This window comes from Drosophila miranda, chromosome 3 (genome assembly GCF_003369915.1).
Source record: "Drosophila miranda strain MSH22 chromosome 3, D.miranda_PacBio2.1, whole genome shotgun sequence".
Classification (NCBI taxonomy): domain Eukaryota; kingdom Metazoa; phylum Arthropoda; class Insecta; order Diptera; family Drosophilidae; genus Drosophila; species Drosophila miranda.
In genome coordinates this window covers 16,710,984-16,731,840 of record NC_046676.1, presented here as the reverse complement: position 1 = coordinate 16,731,840, position 20,857 = coordinate 16,710,984, and the positions used below count along the sequence as shown (strand labels likewise).

The following is a 20,857-nucleotide window of genomic DNA, read 5'->3' as shown; positions in this document are numbered from 1 at the left end:
AACGTTATATAGAAATCCAATAAAAGCAATCCCCTCAACAATGTCCCTTACATTCCATACTCACTTACGTTCTCTTACGTTTTATGTTATTGGCAACATTAATTTGTATGGGCCAGACTCATGTGCCGTGAAATTGGGCAGCACTGTCCCTCAACATTACGTGGATTGAGCAAAATTTTGAATACCCTGGGAAATGGATGATATAGAATTGCGGATATGTGTGTCATTCCAGGCTCTAATTAATGCAGAAACTAGATAGCCTCTGTTTTAAACGATATTGTGCAGCTCATCGTCTGTCTACAGAGACCAAGAACTGGTACTGCGATCAGAATTTATTTACAAACACCTAATCAAATGCATGAATGGACCAACAAAAATGCAATCTAAGACAAGGTCTTTATTGATTACGTTTGAAAGCAGCTGGGAAAATAGTATCTTTATATAATATTCACGAAATAGGGTATACAAATGCCCACACTCTGGTTGACAAGAAATGAGTCTGCAAATACTAGCAACATTGACGTCACAACCTGCGACTATTGAACACTTTTGTTGAAACCGTGTTTTTGTCAAAACAAAAAACCTTCAAGTACTTAAAAGTAGTTAATCCTGATCAAAATTGATTCAACAATCATATAAAACTATTTGGGCTAAACTGAGAGATCTATATAGGCTGGGAATATTCGACGGAAGAAAGAATAACCAGGAATTAGTCGTCATAACCGGTTGACAACAATGAGTCCCATTCCATGCAAACATACCCTGGGGGAAATGGATGCTATAGAGTTTAGAAAATGTTTGTCTTCCAAGGCTCAGTAGGTATCAGGATCCACATAAATATACACAAGATACTAATAATGTACTTGAATATGTCTTAATAATATCAATTTGAGAAAAGGTCTCAATAAATTCCGTTTGATCTCCATATAAAATTAACGAAATAGGGTGCACAAAGGCCTATACACGCATCATGTCTTCAAATACCAGCAACATTGCGACTGTTTTTTTGTTGAACTATTTTGTTCAAACCTTGTTTTAGCCAAAATACAATAAAAGCAAGGATTAAAAACTAGCCAATCTTGAATAAAATTTATTCATCTACGGCATAAAATTATGCGGGCATGGCTAAATGTGCTATATAGCTGAGAATATTCCACGGAATATCAAAAACGAGGAATTTGTAAAATAGATCTTGAATTCGTCAGTATATTTGCGGTATATTTTTAAAATAAGACGGTATATTTTATCGATAAGTCCACTGATTATAAGAGAAAATGAAGAGGCGAGTAATAATAAAAAAGGTAAAAATAAGCGTTAAAATGATAATAAATCGTAAAGTACTAAGCGTAATAAGCTTTTTTGGTACGAGAGCCTAACTTATTGCTTATTTTAGTGTATCTGTTTGCTGTCCTTCCTCCAACTCCTTGAACTTTGACTCTCCGATCCACGGTATCTAACCCTTGCACCTGTAGATTGTATTGTGTTTGTCTCTGTTTGGTAAAAATGAATGAAAATGTTAATGCGGTAGGTGTATTATTGAGTAACCAGATACAGAAATAAAATTTCTCTTGCCACTCGCAGAAAAAGGTCGCCGTCAAGCGCTCGTCCGTTTCCGTGGATCAGCTGGATCCTGGCCAGCCAAGATACAGTTACGCGGGACGCATGCAGGAGCTGATAGAGGGCTACAATTCCGCGGTCCAGTTGTTGGTGCCCAAGTGGCCCTGGTTCTTCTACCCCGGATATCTGACATACGCTGTCTATTGGCGCTATGCCAAATATTACAAGGGCAAGTTTCATTTGACGCCCATACCGAATCGCCTCTACGAACTGCTCATTAAAAATGAGTTGATCAAGTCGGAGCACCTGGTATTCGCCAGCCAGGATGTGTACGATAGCTATGCCGAGTCGCCAGATGTTAACTTTGTCAACCTGATTATCCGCGGCGGAAGTGGAACGGCAAAGCAGACAACAGGACACAATGCAACGCCTCAAACTGTCATTAAGCAAATGCTGCAAGAGGCTCCACACACAATAGTGGCGCAGATATTGCCCGTAGCCCAGTGTCAAGGTAACCGGATCTATGTCCAGGTACGTTTTTCTTGTTCACCAATAAATTTGAGAAGATAATTTAAAGACCCTCATTTTCTCTGGTAGGAAAACTTCTATAGCAATGTTTTGGACCGGTTTCGCATTCGATTCAACTGCTGGATCAAACTGGAACATTTCGCCGATGAACAACCCATACCCGCCATAGCCACCAAGGCTCATGTGTATATGCTAAGCAATCCCCACGAGCTGCCTGCTGAGGTGACGGAGCTGATCCTAAGCAACTACTTTAATACGCCGCGTCTGCTGCATCGTGGCCACACCTATCGCATCGAGGTGAACGCCAAACTGGTGGGCACTGCCGCCTACGCCCATTATTATCTGATATTCGCGTATCTGCGGCACGTCCACTTTCGCTGCATTCATCTTGAGACAAAGGGCAGCGAGTTTGAGCTACAGGCGGTGGTGGCGAAGGGTCTTAGCAATCTGGTGCAAGTTCCGCATGCCCACAACTTCCTGCCACGACAAGTACTGGACAACTTTGCCATCGTTGAGAACTATCCGAGTGGGCTTCGAAAGTCGTACCAGTTGCTGAGATCATCGGTGGACGCGTTTCTGCCCAAGAAGTCGGCCTGCTTATCTTCCAAGCACATCTTTCCTGTGTTTCTACTGCAGGGTGAGCGGGGATCTGGCAAAACGAAGCTCATAAATGCCGTCGCCCAGGAGCTCGGCATGCACTTGTATGGAGCAGACTGTGCCGAGATCGTCTCGCAGGTACCTTCGCACACGGAGATGAAGCTGAAGGCGGTCTTCGCCAAAAGTCAAGTCAGTGAGCCGCTGTTGATCTGTTTCCATAATTTCGAGGTATGTACAACCGTCTCACTAAGAGGGCGAGAGAGACTAATCTAACAATATACTCTTTTTCAGATATTTGGCATCGACAACGAAGGCAACGAGGACCTGAGACTGCTGTCGGCCTTCCAAGTCCAAGTTCAAGAGCTGTTCTCTCGCGATCGAAAGCATCCTGTTGTTGTAGTGGCTCTGACCAGCGACAAGCACCTTAAGCCCATGATTCAGAGCCTGTTTCTGGAGATAATCAGCATAGAGATGCCAAGCAAAGAAGAGCGATTTGAGATCCTACGGTGGATGCACGCCCGCGAGACCTTCAACGATGTGATATACAATCAGAAGGCAATCGACCGTTTGCCCCTATTCCCGAGAGAAAATCAATCGCAGTTCATGTCGAGGCTGTGTCCTAGTTGGCGAGAGACTGTGGGTGTGCTGCAGGAGGTGGCGGCCAAATCACAGGGATTCCTTCTGGGTGACCTGCAATTGCTCTACGACAGCGCCGTTCGCATGAAGAGCCGACAAAGGCTGGGCAGGAGCTCCCTTGACCTATCCCACTTTTCCAAGAACTTGAGCGACATGCAGAGCTCCTTTGCCGATAGTTTGGGTGCGCCAAAGGTGCCCAAAGTCTATTGGTCGGATATTGGCGGTCTGGCCAAACTGAAGGATGAGATTCAGAGCAGCATTGGACTGCCCCTAAAGCACGTTCACCTCATGGGCAAGAACCTACGGCGCTCAGGCATTCTGCTGTACGGGCCACCTGGAACGGGCAAGACCTTGGTAGCCAAGGCCGTGGCCACTGAATGCAACCTGAGCTTCCTTTCTGTGCAGGGTCCCGAGCTGCTCAACATGTATGTGGGCCAGAGTGAACAGAATGTGCGCGAGGTCTTTTCCCGTGCTCGGTCCGCGGCCCCTTGTGTGCTCTTCCTCGATGAGCTGGACTCGTTGGCTCCGAATCGAGGTGTGGCGGGTGATTCCGGCGGTGTTATGGACCGCGTTGTGTCGCAGCTTCTGGCTGAGATGGACGGCATGAGTGATGGCGACTCCAGCAAGCCCATTTTTATACTTGCTGCCACCAATCGGCCGGACTTGATTGATCCCGCCCTGCTTCGACCCGGTCGCTTCGATAAACTCTTCTACGTGGGACCCTGCTCTACGGCCGACGACAAAGCAGCCGTGCTGCGAGCGCAAACTCAGCGCTTTGCCCTGGACTCTGGCGTCAACATGGATGAGATTGCCGAGCGCCTGAAGAGCGAAATGAGCGGCGCAGACCTATACTCCATCTGCTCGAATGCCTGGCTATCGGCTGTAAGACGCACCATAGACCGGCACCTGAGTGGAAACCTGTCTGAGAAGGAACTCCTGCCTGAGACCGTAATCGTGGAGTCGGAAGACTTCACAAAGTCGTTTAACAAATTTGTGCCTTCGATAAGCAAAACGGATCTGGAGTATTTCAACAACCTTAAGGCATCCTATAGCGTTTAATGGCCTGCCTATAGATCGTTATCTAGGTGTAGCAATTGGTTGTTCTAGATTTTTAAATTATTTTTTTTGAATCAAACTGTTGATAGTTCTACAAGCGAGTATTGGCTCTTTTTCTTCCTTCCATGCTCCACTTTGAACCCATTTGAAGTATATAAAAGGTACGTGATAGCATTTAACCTTGGCCTTGCCAAACGAAAGTGGACACAACACCAGTGCCTGATCATCGACTGCAACCCCCCATGTAGTCTGGGAAACTACGTCGTCTGATTCGGTCTTGCCTTCGTTTGTGGAGGAGAGGGTCAGGTGTCCGTTATCAGTTGTTCCCTGGCAGACAGCGCGCTTATCGCTATGTGGGTTTATGGACCCAACCGAGGGGAAGCTGTTGATGCTCGTCTTTAATCTGCGGTGGATTCAGTTTGACTCTGGGCAGTGCGGCGAGAAGTGCTAACAAAAATTGTACACCATTTCCATTCACTTGTTACGTAACTTGACTGCGGACATGGCGTTGGTGTGTGTGGAGGACTTTGAGAAGAAAGCAGCAGGGAAGCTGGAAAAAAATGCACTGGACTATTACAGAAGCGGGGCAGGGGAGCAGTTTACACTGGGGCTAAATCGTGAAGCCTTCCGAAGACTACGCCTCCGTCCCCGGTGCCTGAGAGACGTTTCCCGCCTGGACATTAGCTGTTCGATCTTTGGAGAGCAAATGAAATGGCCACTTGGCATTGCACCGACTGCAATGCAGAAAATGGCTCATTCAGATGGCGAAGTGGGCAATGCAAGAGCTGCTGGAAAAGCCGGATCCATATTCATTCTCAGCACCCTCTCGACCACATCGCTGGAGGACTTGGCCGCCGGCGCGCCCGACACCTGCAAATGGTTCCAGTTGTACATCTACAAAGACCGGTAGGCATAGATCCTTTCAAAGCCCTCATATCTGAACAGTCCTGCCTTCTCTTTTTGATTACAGCACAATTACTGAGAAACTGGTACGCCGTGCGGAGAAGGCCAATTTCAAGGCTCTTGTCCTGACCATTGATGCCCCAATCTTCGGACATCGCCGTGCTGATGTTCGCAATAACTTCAGCTTACCATCCCACTTGACTTTGGCCAACTTCCAGGGTGTGAAGGCCACCGGCGTGGCCACTACTTCAATGGGCGCCTCTGGCATCAATGAGTACGTGTCCAGCCAGTTCGATCCCACTATAACCTGGCAGGATATCAAGTGGCTGAAGAGCATTACTCACCTGCCCATCGTCGTAAAGGGTATTTTGACTGCAGAGGACGCTGTGCTCGCCAAAGAGTTTGGCTGCGCCGGGATCATCGTGTCCAATCATGGAGCCCGCCAAATAGACACAGTCCCAGCCTCGATAGAGGCCCTTCCCGAAGTGGCGAAGGCTGTGGGCAATGACCTGCTGGTTATGCTGGATGGGGGAATCATGCAGGGTAATGATATCTTCAAAGCCCTAGCTCTGGGAGCCAAGACTGTCTTTGTCGGTCGCCCTGCTGTCTGGGGTCTAGCGTACAACGGACAGATGGGTGTTGAGGAAATGTTGGGTGTGCTCAGAAAGGATTTCGAGATCACAATGGCATTGATCGGCTGCCAAACACTGAAAGATATTCAATCGTCGATGGTGGTGCATGAGTCGCTATATTCAAAGCTTTGAGAATGGAAACCAAACCTAGAGCCTTTAATAAAAAGTCCAGAGAAAATTCGGTTTTAAATAAATCACAACTAGAAAGAATAGAAAGAAAAGTATATTTACACATTCGAAAGGATTCAAGGACCTCGCAAATAGCAGTTAATTCGGTTGAGTTTTTGTTCAAATAAATTTTCACAACCGATAGCCGATGTATATGAATCGATAAGTAATATTATCGTTGCCTAACCTATCGTTGCGCTCCCATCTCTGTGGTATAAGGAAAATAAAATTAACAAACACAAATTACATTAAAAAAATAACATGCTTGAGGGCTGGTACTGTCGATCCCTTGCCAATCAAGAGGAGGGCGCTGTTAAGGACGAGCCTCATCAGCAGGAGAGCGATGAGGAACAGCCCGCGCGGAACATTGGCCATGCGAACGCCAGGGGAGCACCAGCAAGTTCATCTTCAGCGTCTGCAGGAACGGCGAATAATGCGAGTGCCGTAGATTACAAGGATCGTTACAAGAACTTGAAGCGAAAACTGAAGTTTCTCATTTATGTAAGGGATCGGCGAGAGTTTTTCCCACGGAATATCATTATATTATATTGTTATGTGCCTGCAGGAAAACGAGTACTTTCAGGATTTGCTGCACACGAATCAGCGACGCTTACTAAAGGTGTCTCGAGACCGTACTTTCCTTCTTGATCGTTTGCTGCTGTACGAGCACCCCGCCAAGGACTCAAGTGACAGCGAGGCCACAGACAGCTCCGATTCGGAACAAGCCACGCCATCCACGTCCACAGCAGCTGGAGGCTCGCAGACACCGAAGGAGACCATTCGAAAAAAGTACAAAGAAAAGGGAGCATCCGTTGCAACTGCAACTCCGCCTCACCAGCCTATTGTTGGTGCCGCTCGTGGTCGCAGACGCAAAGTATTGACTGGAGCGCTGTCGTCAAACCACGGACAGCAGGCAGCCGGGAAACGGCAGCTGACGGCCACAGTACCTCCTTCTCAACAGCCGCTACTTTCAGCTGTCTCCCTAAGCACAGCTGAGATCACACGTCAGTTGCAAGAGCGACGTCCGACGCCAATAGAACTTATGAGCCCAGAGTGTACTTCGGCCACTGTTCCCACAACAATGCTCAGCGATGAAAGCCCATCTAAATGGTAAATCTTGAACGATATTTAATTTTTTTCTATGAAATATTTTACTTTTATGCCTTTGCTAGCTATCCCAATGAAAGCTTGCACCATCTGATGGAGGACGACTCACATTCACAAGAGGTAGCCGCTGAAGAGTGCGTTGCAATGGAGTACACCACTTAATATAAAAATACACATTCAGGCAGGCTCCGTTTTTCATTTATTTTTGCGGATTACGTTTTCAGCCAAAACGTTTCGTTTTCGTTTTAAGGTTCTCCAGTTTTCACATATTTTTGCTGCTTGCACCAAAACGAAAATTGTGGTTGCCCTGGCCAATTTTTTCCGAGCCAAATTTGAGGTTGGGTTAAAATAAAATTATTTATTAAGAAAGCAAAAGTTGAGTTACAAAAAGGTGTCACGTTTATGATAATGCATCAATAAGTCATCTACTTTTTTCCTTTTGGCAATTAAGGGTCGTTTCGTTTCATTTCGTCAACAAAAATGTTTTCGTTTTGAAAACGATTAAATCTTGCGGAATGTGAAACCGGGAGCCCCAATTTATGTGTATTTAAAAGTAAATCGAACAACTTTTGTGCTTGTGGAAAAGGGAGCCTGGCTGATTGATAGCTATTGATAATTTCTACTAGTTGTCTTCATCTTAATCAATTAAACTTACTAGTACCACATTTTCCCCTCGTATTAAGACCTGTGGCAGGTCCCGTTTTACCTGTACATTCTTTCGATTCAAGCTCTTCACCTCTACTGTGGGAAGAACTATTCCTAAATCCCTAAGACGAGCACTGCAATCAACAGGCGCTCCACAAAGTTTCTGCTCTCCAAAATTGTATTTGCGCCGCTTCCATGTCTCTGTGCCATTCCTCAAGAGGAGATTCCACTGTTTATCGTAGGCCACCAATTCGCCTTCGACACTGCCACCTATCTCTCGTTCCTTGCGGACTACCACCCGCACGCGGATCTTTGAATTGTTCTCTAGAGCTGGTGCGACTATGCATTTCTTCAACAGTTCTAGGGGGCCCACCGTCGTCTCCATGTATGTAAAAATATTCCGTTGATGTTTCTTGTTTACAGTGCTGACCATTGGCATTTGATGGGGCTCAAAACGACGCTGGGGAGCTTCTTCCAGCACCATCACAGACTTGGAAGTGCAAGGCAAAGAAGACTTTTGGTCTGCTTGGCCAGGTCCCGCCGACGTTCCAGATTTCTGTCTCTTGTTCAGTTGCCATACTCCAAACTTTTTAAGAGCACTCTCGAAAGCGGCTAGGTTTTGATACAGCACTTTCGGAGGTACTTCTGTTATTTTATAATTTGGCTCATAGAGCGCTCGCAGTGGGTTAAAGTGTTCGCTGCATACATCCAGCTCAGGATCTGGGGCTGCTGACACTTCACGTGTTTCCGTATGCGGCTCCATAGCTTCGTTGTCATTCATTTTGTGGCGATTTCTTCTCTTTTTCTCTTTGTTTTGTTCTCTCTCCTTTTACAAATCAAATCACAACAATTCTGCGTGCCGGCTTGATGGCGACTACTCTTATCGATAGACCTGACAGGGATGGGATGCAAAAATGTATAGCCCGGAGCAGCAGATTAATAAAATAAAATGCCTGGACCTGTTTATATCAAAGAAAGGACTTATAGGCATTTTCAAATCTATTCAAATTCTGTATATAATGAACTGGGTGGGAGTTAAGAATGCATTGCACACGATTTTTCCAGCCATCGACATGATCTACACAAAAGAAGCTTTCGTCATCAACTAATCAGTTGAGCTTTAGGCGCAGAGAAAGCAACAGGTGTGATAACTAAAAGAAATTTTAAGACGATGGCAAGTAAGTGAAAATAATTTGGCATGTCGACAGTAGACCAAGAAATTAGACTTGCTTCCCTGTAGACAGCAGCTCCAGCTTGGACATTAGTCCGAAGACACTCTTCGGAGTGGGCGTTGGCTTGGCAGTGGTGGGAGGGGCGAGCTTTTTCTCTACCGCCGCTATTTACAATACCGAGATGCTATGCCCCAGAAGTGGAGGCGCGTGGGAACGCTGCAGCGGATCAACTTATTTCCAATCAAGTCCTGTGCTTCACTTGACTCGGCACCGTGCCGCGAGTACGATTGCGATGTACTTGGTATGTCAATCGATGGAATACGCGATCGCACATTAATGCTACTCGATGAAAATAACACTATGGTGACGGCAAGAGGTTATCCCCATATGAAGTTAATAAAGCCATGGCAAGTCTCGGACAATGGTCTCATAATTAGCGCACCAGAAATGCCCGAATTGGAACTTGATTTCAAGAACTTGGAGAGTCCTGGCCAGGATTTGCGTACATCCATTTGGGGTGCCCCCGTTGATGCTAAGCTTTGTGGCGACCGGTTTAACAAGTGGTTCTCTCAGTTCATCTTGGAGAAGAACACCGGATTAAAGCTAGTGCACTATCCGTACCCAAAGCCAGTGAAGATAATTTGTGACGACTTGAAGAACATGCCCTTCATGAGACAAGAGGATTCGGTAGGTACCAACTTAAAGTGTAGATGTAAGATCCTGCTCATTGTGATGTCTTCAGTTGTATCCTCAAATTGCCTAAAGTGTGAGTGAACATAATACTCGGCACCATTGTGCCATTGCCATTGCAAGAATCTCTTTGCCGCTCTTCCATTTTCAAGAATTCATTCATCTATTTTCATGGCAATATGTAATAATATTCATATTTTTCTGTCAAAAATTATCCGAACAGGGAACTTTTAATGATGGGACGAGCTACATGCTCATGAATCTGTCATCGGTCGACGACCTAAACACTCGACTAAAGAATCCAGTAAAACCGCTGCAATTTCGAGGTGGCTTCGAAATAAAATGCGACGAGCACGAGCCCTATGCGGAGGACAATTGGCAATGGGTTCGCATTGGTGATGAGGCCGTTTTTCGTCAAGTAGCTCCGCGCACACTGTGCATTGTACCGAATGTTAATGACAATACAGGAAAGCGGGACGTCGAGGGCGAACCGTTGAAGACTTTGAAAAGGTTATCTACTTACCTTCACCCTCTACATAGTTACATGAAATAACTTACACTCACTCTATTTCTTTAATCAGCTATCGCTCGTTCAACCATAGCTCCCCACTTCTGGGCATACATTTGGGTCTCCGGCAGCCAGGAAAAGTTAAGGCCAATGATGTTGTGTATGTTGGGGAAAAGTAAATCATTCTATAATTTGTATGTAAATAATGAAGGCCCCTTAGTGTGATTTAAATGAAAACTGAATTTATATAAAAACGACTTATAACAAAAGAAATAGTTGGAATTATTCTGATTTTATGCGGTGGTGCGCTCAGTGAGATTGATCCAGAGAATCATACAGTGTCTGAGATATGGATGATCATCAAGACAGACGTGCTAATCACGAATACTTCATTATACGCGAATGTTATCTTCTGGATCTTCCACTACACTTATCGATAGCCCGCACAGGGATGGATGCACAATCCTATTGCGGGCTTTTAATTAACAAAATAAAAGGATGTTTATTGATTTTGAAATGTAGATACCACATTTTATTTAAAAAATCCATACATTTAATAAAATGTATCCATTCTCGTACATAAAAATAATTGATTTGGATTAAGCAGGCTTTTCCAGCCTTCGACACGATCTGCAGAAAAGAAGTAATCTAATCAGTTGAGCTTTTGGCGCAGAGAAAGCAACAGGTGTGATAACTAAAAGAAATTTTAAGACGATGGCAAGTAAGTGAAAATAATTTGGCATGTCGACAGTAGACCAAGAAATTAGACTTGCTTCCCTGTAGACAGCAGCTCCAGCTTGGACATTAGTCCGAAGACACTCATCGGAGTGGGCGTTGGCTTGGCAGTGGTGGGAGGGGCGAGCTTTTTTCTCTACCGCCGGTATTTACAATACAGAGATGCTATGCCACAGAAGTGGAGGCGCGTGGGAACGCTGCAGCGAATCAACTTATTTCCGGTCAAATCCTGTGCTCCACTCAACTTGACACCAGGCCTCGAGTACGATTGCGATGTGCTTGGATTGTCATTCGAGGGAATACGCGACCGCACGCTAATGGTGCTCGACGAAAGCAACACGATGGTGACGGCACGGGGCTATCCTCAAATGTTATTGATAAAGTCACGGAAAGTCTCGGTCAATGGCCTCATATTCAGCGCCCCGGGAATGCCCGATTTGGAATTTGATTTCGAAAACTTGCAGAGTCCTGGCCAGGATTTGCATACATCCGTTTGGGGCGCACCGGTGGATGCTATGATTTGCGGCGACCGGTTTAACAAGTGGTTCTCTCAGTTCATCTTGAAGACGGAGACCGGACTGAAGCTGGTTCACTACCCTTACCCGAAGGCCGTGAAGATCATCAATCCACGATTGAAGCACATGCCCTATATAAAGCAAGTGGATTCGGTGGGTACCAAACAGTGTTCGTGGGTACAGTCTGTGACTAATATTTATCTGTACAAAATTAACCGAGCAGGGCACCTTCAACGATGCGACAAGCTATATGCTCATGAATCTGTCATCGGTGGCCGATCTAAACACTCGAATTAAGAATCCCGTAGATCCGCTACAATTTCGAGGTAACTTCGAATTGAAAGCTGATGTAGACGAGCCCTATGCGGAGGATCATTGGCAATGGGTTCGCATTGGTGATGAGGCAGTTTTCCGTTCAGTGGCTCCTTGCACGCGTTGCATTCTACCGAATATTAATGTCAACACAGCGGAGCGGGACATCGACGGCGAACCGTTGAAGACTTTGAGAAGGTGGCCTCCTTAAACTCTACACAATCACATGAAATAACTTATAATCACTCCATTTCTTTTATCAGCTTTCGTCTGTTCAACTATAGCTCCCCAGAACTGGGCATACATTTGGGTCTCCGGCAGCCAGGCAAAGTTAAAGCCAATGATGTTGTGTATGTTGAGGACAAGTAAATCAGTCTTTGAACATTTCTTCTGCTTATCGTATAATTATTCATGTATACACTCATGTTTATTAAATAGAACATATGTAGATAATGAAAGTAACTCATGTGTTTTATATGCAAATATACATCCGATCCGGTATAGACCCATAACAATTAAAACAATATCGTAGGCCGTGCACTAAACGCACGTCTGCCAGGCGAGACCGCCGCAGAACATGCTCACAATAACATAGATTATAAATATTATCACTATCCCAACAACAACATAGACACGAATTTTCTTCCAAAACATCTGCCGCGCCAAGTTTCTTGATGCCTTGCGGAATGCAACCGACTGTGAATAAAGGAATGCATGCGGTTAGAGGAGATTTATTTATGTTGGAATTAACTTACGTTATTGCTCAAGTTTTCTGTTTTATTGACGAGCAGCTCCAATTTTTCGCCACGATCACGTAGACTGTCTGTAAGAAGCATACAACACGATACGGAGCATGAAGATTACTGAAGTAACTATCGTCTTCAAAATGCTCACCAATATTCTTAACCATGATGTCTTTCAGTTCGTCAATCTGGCCATGGACGCGAGAAATATTATCAACAGCACTCGACTGGCTAAAGTAGACCATCTGCTGGGCCAGTACTTTCGAGAACTCCGTATTCATGGCATAGGCGATTGCCGTGGCCACCTGCAGCCCATAGGTCTGTATGAATTTTTGCTTGATATCCGCCAGAAAAAAGAAAGCTCGCGATTTTTCAAACTCCTGAAAGTAGAGATAATTAATTAGCAATATGTATTTAGGGCCGCCACAGTTCATTCAACCCACATTGTCGGTTATGCACATGTAAACTAGCTTGTTGTCGCATGAGTAGTGAATTAGATAGTCGCCGTGGGTGTAGGTCATCTTGTGGTTGTGCACCCCAATCCGACCAATAATGTGCTCCGTCACTTCGGCAAAGTTTCCAACGCACTCTGCAAACTTGGCTAGCACCGTGGTGCCGCGCGAGATGACGCTATACAATATCGGCATTATGTGGTATCGGCTTTTTTATTTAGGGTGCGGTTGTACGCAAGTCTCCGGTCAATTGCACTTTTTCGCTCTTGCGGATGTGCTTATCAATGGAACAGCAAAGGGCTTCTCTTCTTACTGATGACGTGCTCAGAGCTCAGACCCTTCAAGATAATGCAACACACTAAGAATAAGCGAATATGAATAAAAAATTGCATTCATGTGTTGTAGATGCACTTATGTACATACATGCGTGTATATATTAAATAAGTCATCAATACATGTTTTGTTTATCCAATTATAGATGCTCAAAGTTTCCAAGCACACATCAGATCACATTTTTATGATGTCTGCTCTTTATATAGACTCCTAAATATTGCTAGCACACTTTCAAACGATCAGATCCAGAGAATTCGTCTTTTTTTTAAACAAAGAAAGTAGCAACAATTGCTGACGCCTCGGATGCACCTATCGATGACACTAACTATCGCTCGCTTCGATTTCCTTGACAAACATCGTTGGACAAGTTTGGTCACACTATGTACATTTTGCTTGCTTTTAATTAAATAAATTTATTTGCTAATATTAAGTCTTTCTGGCTTAAATAAATAGAAAACACTTCTTCGTTGATTTCAAATTATATAAATATTATTTTGTTATGTATCTCAATGAAACTGTAATTCAAAATGGCGCATTTTCTCTTCGGGTTCGGGTCTTAATGGGTCTGACAGCAGTGGGAACGAGACAACTGGTTGGATATAGGGTTGCCAAGTACGCAAGAGACCAAGTCGTTTTTACTTTTTATTAAATATTTAAGCTTTTATCAAACAGAAACAAGTTTGAACATTTTTTTACATTTCTGAAAAATTAGGTCTTGGCTTAGATTGTTGTATAGACTTGAATGCGATCAATTTTTCTCATCATTTCCAGACAGTTGTTTTGTATTTTAAAGTTTTCCAACTGTGAGGATCATTTGGTGACCGATTCAAAAGTAATTCCCTCCTAAAACATAAAGTTTTAAACCCGATTTTCATTTCAAACAACTTCGTGCGTGCTCACCACTCGGTTCGGACAACCCGAAGGGGACGCCATATTGAATTTTTTTTCTGTGAAAAAAATTATTTTCGCTGTGGGAATCGGATTGTGCATTAATGAAAAAACTAATCATTTTCAATAGAAGCCAAAATTTGCAAGATCTTTTGCCCGGGACGCAATTAAAAAGCACTCGATAGTGTTGCGTTTGTGTTTTTGCAAAGAACTTAATTGCCGCGCCGCTTTGTTGTTATTGCTTTGTGGTGCTGCCTGTCTGCCGCGCGGACGCTTCTGTACAGAAGTACATAATTTTGGCAATACATTTTTTTGCACGTGGGACTCCGTAGCGCCGCAATATGAGCAGCACTCCAAACAGCGAGGTGCTGCTGGTGCCGGCCGCGACGCCCTCGCCAATGGCCAAACTCGATGTGGACTTCTCAGGTAAGAAAGCGATACGCCGATTCTTTGGGACTTCAATGCTAATGCTCAGACCGTGTTCGTGGCTCGTGTTTTAACAGGTTCGAACTATGAGATGCACTCGAGCCTTTCTGACGAGGAGCGTCGCTACTATCTTAAAGCGTACCCAACCGTCGATGTGATCAACCAGCGAAAAGTCCACTGCACTGTATGCAAACTGCACATGGGAACGGCCCCTGGTTCGGAGGACACCATCAAGATGCACCCCATTCTGCGCGTGACGCACTGCGTCAAGTGCCACGATTTTTACAACAGCGGAGAGTTCTCCAAGGGTGAGGATGGCTCGGAGCTCTACTGCCGCTGGTGTGGCCAGGGCGGCGAGGTCTATTGCTGCTCCACATGTCCGTACGTTTTCTGCAAGTCTTGCATCGTCAAGAATCTGTCGCGCGGCGTCATTATGGACATTGAACAGAACGAGAACTGGAACTGCTTCAACTGCACACCCAAGATCCTATGGCCTCTGCGCGCCCAGCACTGGGCTCTAGTCAACTACATCCAAACACAAAAGCGGTGGGTACTGTGGCCATGGATTTTTCCTCCCATCAAATAGTGACGTTTCAATACCTTTTATGTTTGCAGCGGCCTGCAGAGCCTGCAACTGCCCGAAGTGGAGGCGCGCCGCCAGATGATGAAGGACAACAGTACGTGCTGCCGTCTGGCCAAGGCGAAGGCAAACAGCCTTTCCGATTCCGCGGAGAGCCTTGAATCAATTGCTTCGAAGCGCAGCCAAACCAGTTCCGTGAGCTCTGCTAAAAAGAGCCCGGCGCCAAAGCAGCAAGGTCCACCTACTAAGCGACCCAAGACCTCAAACGACGAAGTCGTCTGTACTCCCGATTTGCTGAGCATGCTGGAGCCCGACTGTCAGATCTCCATGAGGCCAAAGGCGTCAACTCGTCTCCCGGCCACACCGGCTATTATACCAACCACCACGCCACGGATTGTTACCGTACAGCAAAACTATACAGGACCCAGTCCCAGCAACAATGGTACATCTTCTACTCGGACCAGCCTGCCGCCCCCGCTGGTGCTGAGTGGGTCGGGCGTTCGGTACCGCCAAAATTCACCAGCCAGTGTTGTGCGTCGAACCGTGGTGCCCAATAGCGTTCGGAGCACTGGGCCCGTCTTCCACACCATCAACGGATTCCGCGTCGATCTGAATAGCGCCGCCCAGCAGGACTCGTACCGCCTGCCCAATGGACGGCTCATCCAGGTCAAGCGCCAGATGCCACCCGGCAGTCAGCCTGCAACCGCTTTAACGCCCCCCACTCCGATGCCTGTGGGTCCGATGGGTCAGGTCCTAATTCGACCCCGTTCTCTTGCAACCGCTCCGACGACCATTCGCCAAGTGCCCAGCACAAACCCTAGCCCAGTCGGCACACCGTCAGCCATGGCATCTAACATGGGCAGCAATATGGGAATCTACAATCCGCAGATCAACCAACAGCAGCGAGCTCCGCAAGTTGTGCGCCTGGGAAATGTTAGTCAGACAAGTGCAAGTTCCAGTGCCAGTGGCGGGTCTTTACCGGCGCAGTCGAACGCTAATGGGGGAGCAGGGACAATGATATCTACGGTGCAACCGAACAAGGGCCCTGCATTGATGCGCCATGTGTTTCCCAATAGCGCCATTGGACAGGCGCGTGCTCAGCTGCAGGAGCAGATATTCAATGCCATGGACATATGCACTCATCTTACTGGGAAAGTGGTCTCTCTGACCCATTCGAATGCCTATAATCAGGCGCGCAGCTATATGGATCTAAAGGAGCTGTACATTCATATGTCCTATTTGATGACCTATGCCATCGGACGCTTCAAACATCTGCAGGAGAAGTGCCTGGTCGATATGCGTGAAATGGGCTTCAAGAACGATGCCAACAGCCTGGAGAACGGCCAATTGGCTGCCGGTAAGTCTCTACCAAGTAATTTCTTAGATGTAAGCCACCGTTCGGTAGCCACCTGGCTCCAAATATTCTTATAATGTAAGAAGATGGGGGACGAGAGTATCTCTATTATTGTCTTTGGAGAATATTTTCGACACATGGACGGGCGTTGTCAGTTGTTCATTGTTCGTTCGTTCGTATTTGTGCGCGAGTGTTTATTTCTGTCCCTGCTCTTGCTGAATGGCAATGGGAGGATAGAGAGAGGCGGCACGGCTGCATGTATGTAAGTATCCTGTGATCCACTGATTGTCTGTTTAGGGAAAACTGCAAGTTCCATTTCCTTGGCTGCGATAGCGATTGGTTTTAGCTTGGTCCATGTGTTTGCAAAATACTATCCAAAGAGGCAATGGAATAGAACCCAGAAGCAGTTTTTCCCTAAACGTTAATCTCTCGCTATCACTTTTTGTGTGCTTCCAGCCGTCGACTATGTCTGCTTTGGCCAAATCGACGATGTGGATCTCTTCAACACAGGTTGCAACAGCTTCCACAACCAAGTGTATGAATACCGCAAGAGTCTGCATGCGAATCTCAAGGAGGGAGAAGACTGCGAGCCATTGCCGCCTCTAATGCCGCTGGGAGTACGAGCCGAGGGCGATCCCATTGACGACGAAGACCCAGAAAAGGAGAACGAGAATGCAAGTGCATTCGAGTCGGTGCCCAAAAAAGATAATGACAACGATGGGGCCGATGCCGATAGCTACGAGTTTGATGATGAGCCTGACGACTTGGATGATGATTTGGACGATGACAATGATGACCTGGACAGCGAGGACCTCGCCGAACTGGGCACTGAGGAGAGCATGAACCGCAACGAACAGGCTCATGCCTACGATCGCAAGCTGACGAGACTGCTGCGCGAGTATCCGTCGATCTGGTGCACCCATCACCCGGACTATGGCAAAATGGAGGTCACACGCAAGCAGTGGCGCGTCATAGCCAGTCACTTTCCGCGCGGCGACGACATTAAGCTTCGCTGGAAGAACGTGCGCAAACGCTATGTGCGCATCGAGCGCCGCAACCGTCAGGGGAAGCGCTTCAAAGGCTACTTTGACAAGGCCACCAACTATCTGGCCAACAGAGACCTGCCACGAAGCCAGTGGCTGGAAGTGGACTGTGGCGAAGACGATGGGGATGGCTTTGAGCGCAAGCAACTGGACGTCATTGAAAACACCATGGACAAGGATCACGGAACAAGGCAGACGAAGCAAGCGGAAATGCGGAAGCCGGTGAGGGCGAGACAAGTGCCCGTGCGGGATATTGACATGCGCATCATTAACTTTGCCAAGAGCCATCCCGTACTGTGGCGCAAGTCGGCTGATCCCGAGTTCAATAGCATTGACGAGCAGACGCGGAAGTCGCTGTGGCTCAATTTTTGTAAATCGGCAACCAGTAAGTAGTCCTCTAGGAGGACATCGTTGATTAGTTCCCGTTTAAGCAATTTTTTTTCCCCCTTTTCCAGACTATCCATGCGATTACCTGGTAGGGCGCTGGCAGCAGATGTACGAAATGTTCAAGACCTTCCGCCTCAGGACCATCAAGGACGAAAGATTGCATGCCAACCTACAGCTAAAGTATTCCAAATATTTGGCCAGCTTGTTCTTTCTCTATAAAATTGATGAGCAGGACTTGCGCGATGAGTTTGAGCCGCAGCAGGATTGTGTACAGAATGGGAATAAGTCCGACAGCAAACTAAAGGACATGGCCGACGACAATCAGTTTGCTCAGCAACTGGTGCTGGCCATGCGCGCCTACCCCACTCTGTGGAATCCACGTCACGCGGACTACAATGATGTGACTGCACGGGAGCGCCTCTGGCCTGAGGTGGCCCGGCGCCTTCCACGCTTCAAGCGAGATGCTCAGACGTGCAAGCAGCGCTGGCAAATGGCAAAATTTGCCTATGAATGCTACTGCCGCGAACTGAATCGACAGCCGCATCCCAATGAAAAGACTCTTCAAAAACTGCGCTTAAACTTCCCTCTAGAGGAGATGCGCTTCCTCAACATTTAATTCCAGTGTCATTCCAGCCAATCTAAACATAGTTTATGTATAACCAACCGAAACCAAGATCGAATAAAAAATTTTCCAACCTCTGTTTAAATACGACCCTCAATGAGTTCTTAGCTTACAAAAAACTGATCAAGTATCATTTCTATGTATTTTGCTAATTTTGATTGTCTCTTGCAGATAAACAAGCCAGCGATGACGATGATAACGAGATCGAGATTGTGGAGCCCAAGACGGATACCATTACCATTGATTCGGACAACGAAGACGATGTGTGCTCGGACTCGAACAGCAAGAAGATCATAAAGATAACTTCTGTTGCGTCTCAGGCTCCAAAAACGGAAGCTCCGAAGAACCAAATCGCGGAATTGCCGCCGAGTGAGGCCGATATGGCCGCCTTTAGTTCAACCATCTTGGCCAGTCTTCTCGAAGTGGACATCACCGAGGGCACTGCCGAGCCCAAGTCCGTTTCACCAGGACACAAAAAGCAGCCTCGCAAAAAGACAACGAACAAGCCGAATCCAGCACTGCTTCAATTAGAGCGCCAGCGCATGGAGGAGATCAAGCACACCGATGCCAAGTTGAAAATGAAAGTCAGGGTCAAGTTGCGACGAGCCGAGGACGAGTTTGAGGTGGCGCGTAAATGGGCTAAGAACTGCGATAAGCAGGACAAGATTGGGAGTAAAGCTCACCAGACAAAGACCGATGCTCAAAAAACGCCAGCCGACGGACCCAATGAGATTCCTATCCAAGAAGAAAAAGAACCGCAACTCTGCAGCAAGGGGCAGTCCAGCCCGAATAAACAAGAAGCAGACAAAGAAACGGAAAAGGCGGAGAATGACAAAGCAGAGGTCCCGAGGGAAAAGATTGCAGATGATGATCACCAAAAGTTAGAAGAAGCAGGAGACAAGCAGCAAAAGGAAGCTCAAACCGAGCCTGAAACGGAAGCTCAAACCGAGCCTGAAACGGAAGCTCAAACCGAGCCTGAAGCTGTAGCAACAGCTGTTGATCAGGTGGACGAAAAGGAATTCTTATGTATTAACCCAGTTGTACGTGAAGACTTGGAAATCCTAGAGCCCGAAGCCGAAGTTCTGAAGGAGAAATGTTCGGATAAAGAAATATCTAAGTTAAATGAAGCAATGGACACTTCCACAGAAAGCCTCGCTGCTAAGCCGCTGGAAAGAATGGACATAGACATCCCCAGTGAAAAAACTGATGCAGTAGATAAAGCAAACGATGTGGATGGTATGGGACTAAAAGAACTTTGCAATCCCAGTCCCATAGTATCTACAGCGGAAGCGGATAGCAATCTTGAAATTGTAGCTCCAGAAACTGACACAGAAACTTCGGTGATGCCATCGCGTGAACCCATCCCAAAAGAAAATCAAATCGGGGAGGTCTGCAAGTCGCCACGTGAATCTGAACCACTGACTGAGAACGGAGCGGTTCCTTCTAAATCCACTGTTACCTTGACGGTTGACAACGCCGAAGCATATTTGGCAGGCTTACACGAAAATGTCGATTCGAAAGTCACGACTTCGGAGGAGTCTACTTCAGATGCGACTACCACCCGGCAACTCCTCGGCTAGTTTGTGGTGATCATTCGAGGTCCCGACGACAACTTTGCGTAAGACCTCGACACCCTGTATTTCAATATCACATTGGTCGTTTATGCATATGTATATAGATCCAATGAGATACAAGAAAACAGCCAATCATTTGTTTAGTAACTTTAATTTGGTTTAAATTGAATTTAACTTGTTTTACGAATCGTATTTGGTGATTCGATATAACATACATAATCACATATTTCTAAATTTTTGTTCATATTTTTGGATTTATGATTCACAACTGTACAAACTGAATGAATTAATTATAATGTTATTGCAAGTTCATGGGGAATTACTCCAATTAATGCAAAGTAGTTTGGCGCCCAGAAAATGTCTTTATTTAAAGTGCTATTGGTAGCATATATCGATCTAATATTTTCACACCAGAATCGGTATAATGTTTGGGATTACCTTTTCATGCTGTACAGAAATGTTCATGATAGGATAGTGTTATGTATTGCATTTAATCATTCATTGTTATATTCCCGAAATGCTAACGCAGTTCGGCATCGATCTAAAGATGGTCTGAAATGGTACGAGTCTCTGGGACTGCTCCATTTATAAAATTTATGAGTAAATTTTGCAATCAGAAACTGATCAAGAAAGCAAGCCAGTAGAAAATATTTAGTACTTAGGATATTAATTGATATTGATGAAATAAATAATT

General features: G+C 46.0%; 8 protein-coding genes across 15 annotated transcripts; 6 read left to right on the top strand and 2 right to left on the bottom strand.

Moving 5' to 3' along the window:
* The first annotated feature begins 1,226 nt into the window (after positions 1-1,226).
* LOC108158490 (peroxisome assembly factor 2) lies at positions 1,227-4,476 on the top strand. Of its 2 annotated transcripts, XM_017290801.2 has the most exons (5): positions 1,227-1,301; positions 1,394-1,524; positions 1,582-2,088; positions 2,155-2,910; positions 2,974-4,476. In XM_017290801.2, the coding sequence occupies exons 2-5, from the start codon at positions 1,504-1,506 to the stop codon at positions 4,375-4,377; spliced, it is 2,688 nt and encodes an 895-aa protein (XP_017146290.1). In that variant the 5' UTR covers positions 1,227-1,301; positions 1,394-1,503; the 3' UTR covers positions 4,378-4,476. The 2 variants fall into 2 exon arrangements, with proteins under 2 accessions (XP_017146290.1, XP_017146289.1); XM_017290800.2 differs by lacking the exon at positions 1,394-1,524 and having other exon boundaries at positions 1,242-1,301.
* Positions 4,477-4,564: 88 nt separating this feature from the next.
* On the top strand, positions 4,565-6,121 carry LOC108158491 (peroxisomal (S)-2-hydroxy-acid oxidase GLO5). The gene is made up of 2 exons (XM_017290802.2): positions 4,565-5,280; positions 5,345-6,121. The coding sequence occupies exons 1-2, from the start codon at positions 4,877-4,879 to the stop codon at positions 6,039-6,041; spliced, it is 1,101 nt and encodes a 366-aa protein (XP_017146291.1). The 5' UTR covers positions 4,565-4,876; the 3' UTR covers positions 6,042-6,121.
* Positions 6,122-6,225: 104 nt separating this feature from the next.
* LOC108158494 lies at positions 6,226-7,849 on the top strand. Its single transcript, XM_017290805.2, has 3 exons — positions 6,226-6,578; positions 6,643-7,187; positions 7,250-7,849. The coding sequence occupies exons 1-3, from the start codon at positions 6,339-6,341 to the stop codon at positions 7,344-7,346; spliced, it is 882 nt and encodes a 293-aa protein (XP_017146294.1). The 5' UTR covers positions 6,226-6,338; the 3' UTR covers positions 7,347-7,849.
* On the bottom strand, positions 7,528-8,721 carry LOC108158495 (U7 snRNA-associated Sm-like protein LSm11). The gene has a single exon (XM_017290806.2). It carries the CDS (start codon positions 8,608-8,610, stop codon positions 7,822-7,824), a length of 789 nt encoding a protein of 262 aa, XP_017146295.1. The 5' UTR covers positions 8,611-8,721; the 3' UTR covers positions 7,528-7,821.
* Positions 8,722-8,896: 175 nt separating this feature from the next.
* LOC108158493 (mitochondrial amidoxime-reducing component 1-like) lies at positions 8,897-10,561 on the top strand. Of its 4 annotated transcripts, none has more exons than XM_033391294.1 (4): positions 8,898-9,007; positions 9,070-9,302; positions 9,915-10,201; positions 10,273-10,561. In XM_033391294.1, the coding sequence occupies exons 1-4, from the start codon at positions 9,001-9,003 to the stop codon at positions 10,376-10,378; spliced, it is 633 nt and encodes a 210-aa protein (XP_033247185.1). In that variant the 5' UTR covers positions 8,898-9,000; the 3' UTR covers positions 10,379-10,561. The 4 variants fall into 4 exon arrangements, with proteins under 4 accessions (XP_033247186.1, XP_033247185.1, XP_017146293.2 ...); XM_017290804.2 differs by having other exon boundaries at positions 8,900-9,007; positions 9,070-9,688; positions 10,273-10,491; XM_033391295.1 differs by lacking the exon at positions 10,273-10,561 and having other exon boundaries at positions 8,897-9,007; positions 9,070-9,767; positions 9,915-10,006.
* A 240-nt stretch (positions 10,562-10,801) lies between these two features.
* LOC108158492 (mitochondrial amidoxime reducing component 2-like) lies at positions 10,802-12,223 on the top strand. The gene is made up of 4 exons (XM_017290803.2): positions 10,802-10,920; positions 10,983-11,602; positions 11,673-11,959; positions 12,025-12,223. Exons 1-4 carry the CDS (start codon positions 10,914-10,916, stop codon positions 12,128-12,130), a joined length of 1,020 nt encoding a protein of 339 aa, XP_017146292.1. The 5' UTR covers positions 10,802-10,913; the 3' UTR covers positions 12,131-12,223.
* Positions 12,208-13,609, bottom strand: LOC117188056 (vesicle-associated membrane protein 7-like). 3 transcript variants are annotated; one of them, XM_033391297.1, is made up of 5 exons: positions 13,380-13,609; positions 12,948-13,314; positions 12,656-12,884; positions 12,517-12,584; positions 12,208-12,457 (listed from the first exon to the last, which is right to left on the bottom strand). In XM_033391297.1, the coding sequence occupies exons 2-5, from the start codon at positions 13,149-13,151 to the stop codon at positions 12,302-12,304; spliced, it is 657 nt and encodes a 218-aa protein (XP_033247188.1). In that variant the 5' UTR covers positions 13,152-13,314; positions 13,380-13,609; the 3' UTR covers positions 12,208-12,301. The 3 variants fall into 3 exon arrangements, with proteins under 3 accessions (XP_033247188.1, XP_033247189.1, XP_033247190.1); XM_033391298.1 differs by having other exon boundaries at positions 12,948-13,294; XM_033391299.1 differs by having other exon boundaries at positions 12,948-13,294; positions 13,412-13,609.
* Positions 13,610-14,159: 550 nt separating this feature from the next.
* On the top strand, positions 14,160-20,839 carry LOC108158489. Of its 2 annotated transcripts, XM_017290797.2 has the most exons (5): positions 14,160-14,603; positions 14,681-15,149; positions 15,219-16,540; positions 16,994-17,965; positions 18,036-18,679. In XM_017290797.2, the coding sequence occupies exons 1-5, from the start codon at positions 14,519-14,521 to the stop codon at positions 18,581-18,583; spliced, it is 3,396 nt and encodes a 1,131-aa protein (XP_017146286.1). In that variant the 5' UTR covers positions 14,160-14,518; the 3' UTR covers positions 18,584-18,679. The 2 variants fall into 2 exon arrangements, with proteins under 2 accessions (XP_017146286.1, XP_017146287.1); XM_017290798.2 differs by lacking the exons at positions 16,994-17,965; positions 18,036-18,679 and adding an exon at positions 18,761-20,839 and having other exon boundaries at positions 14,177-14,603.
* The last annotated feature ends 18 nt before the right edge of the window (positions 20,840-20,857 follow it).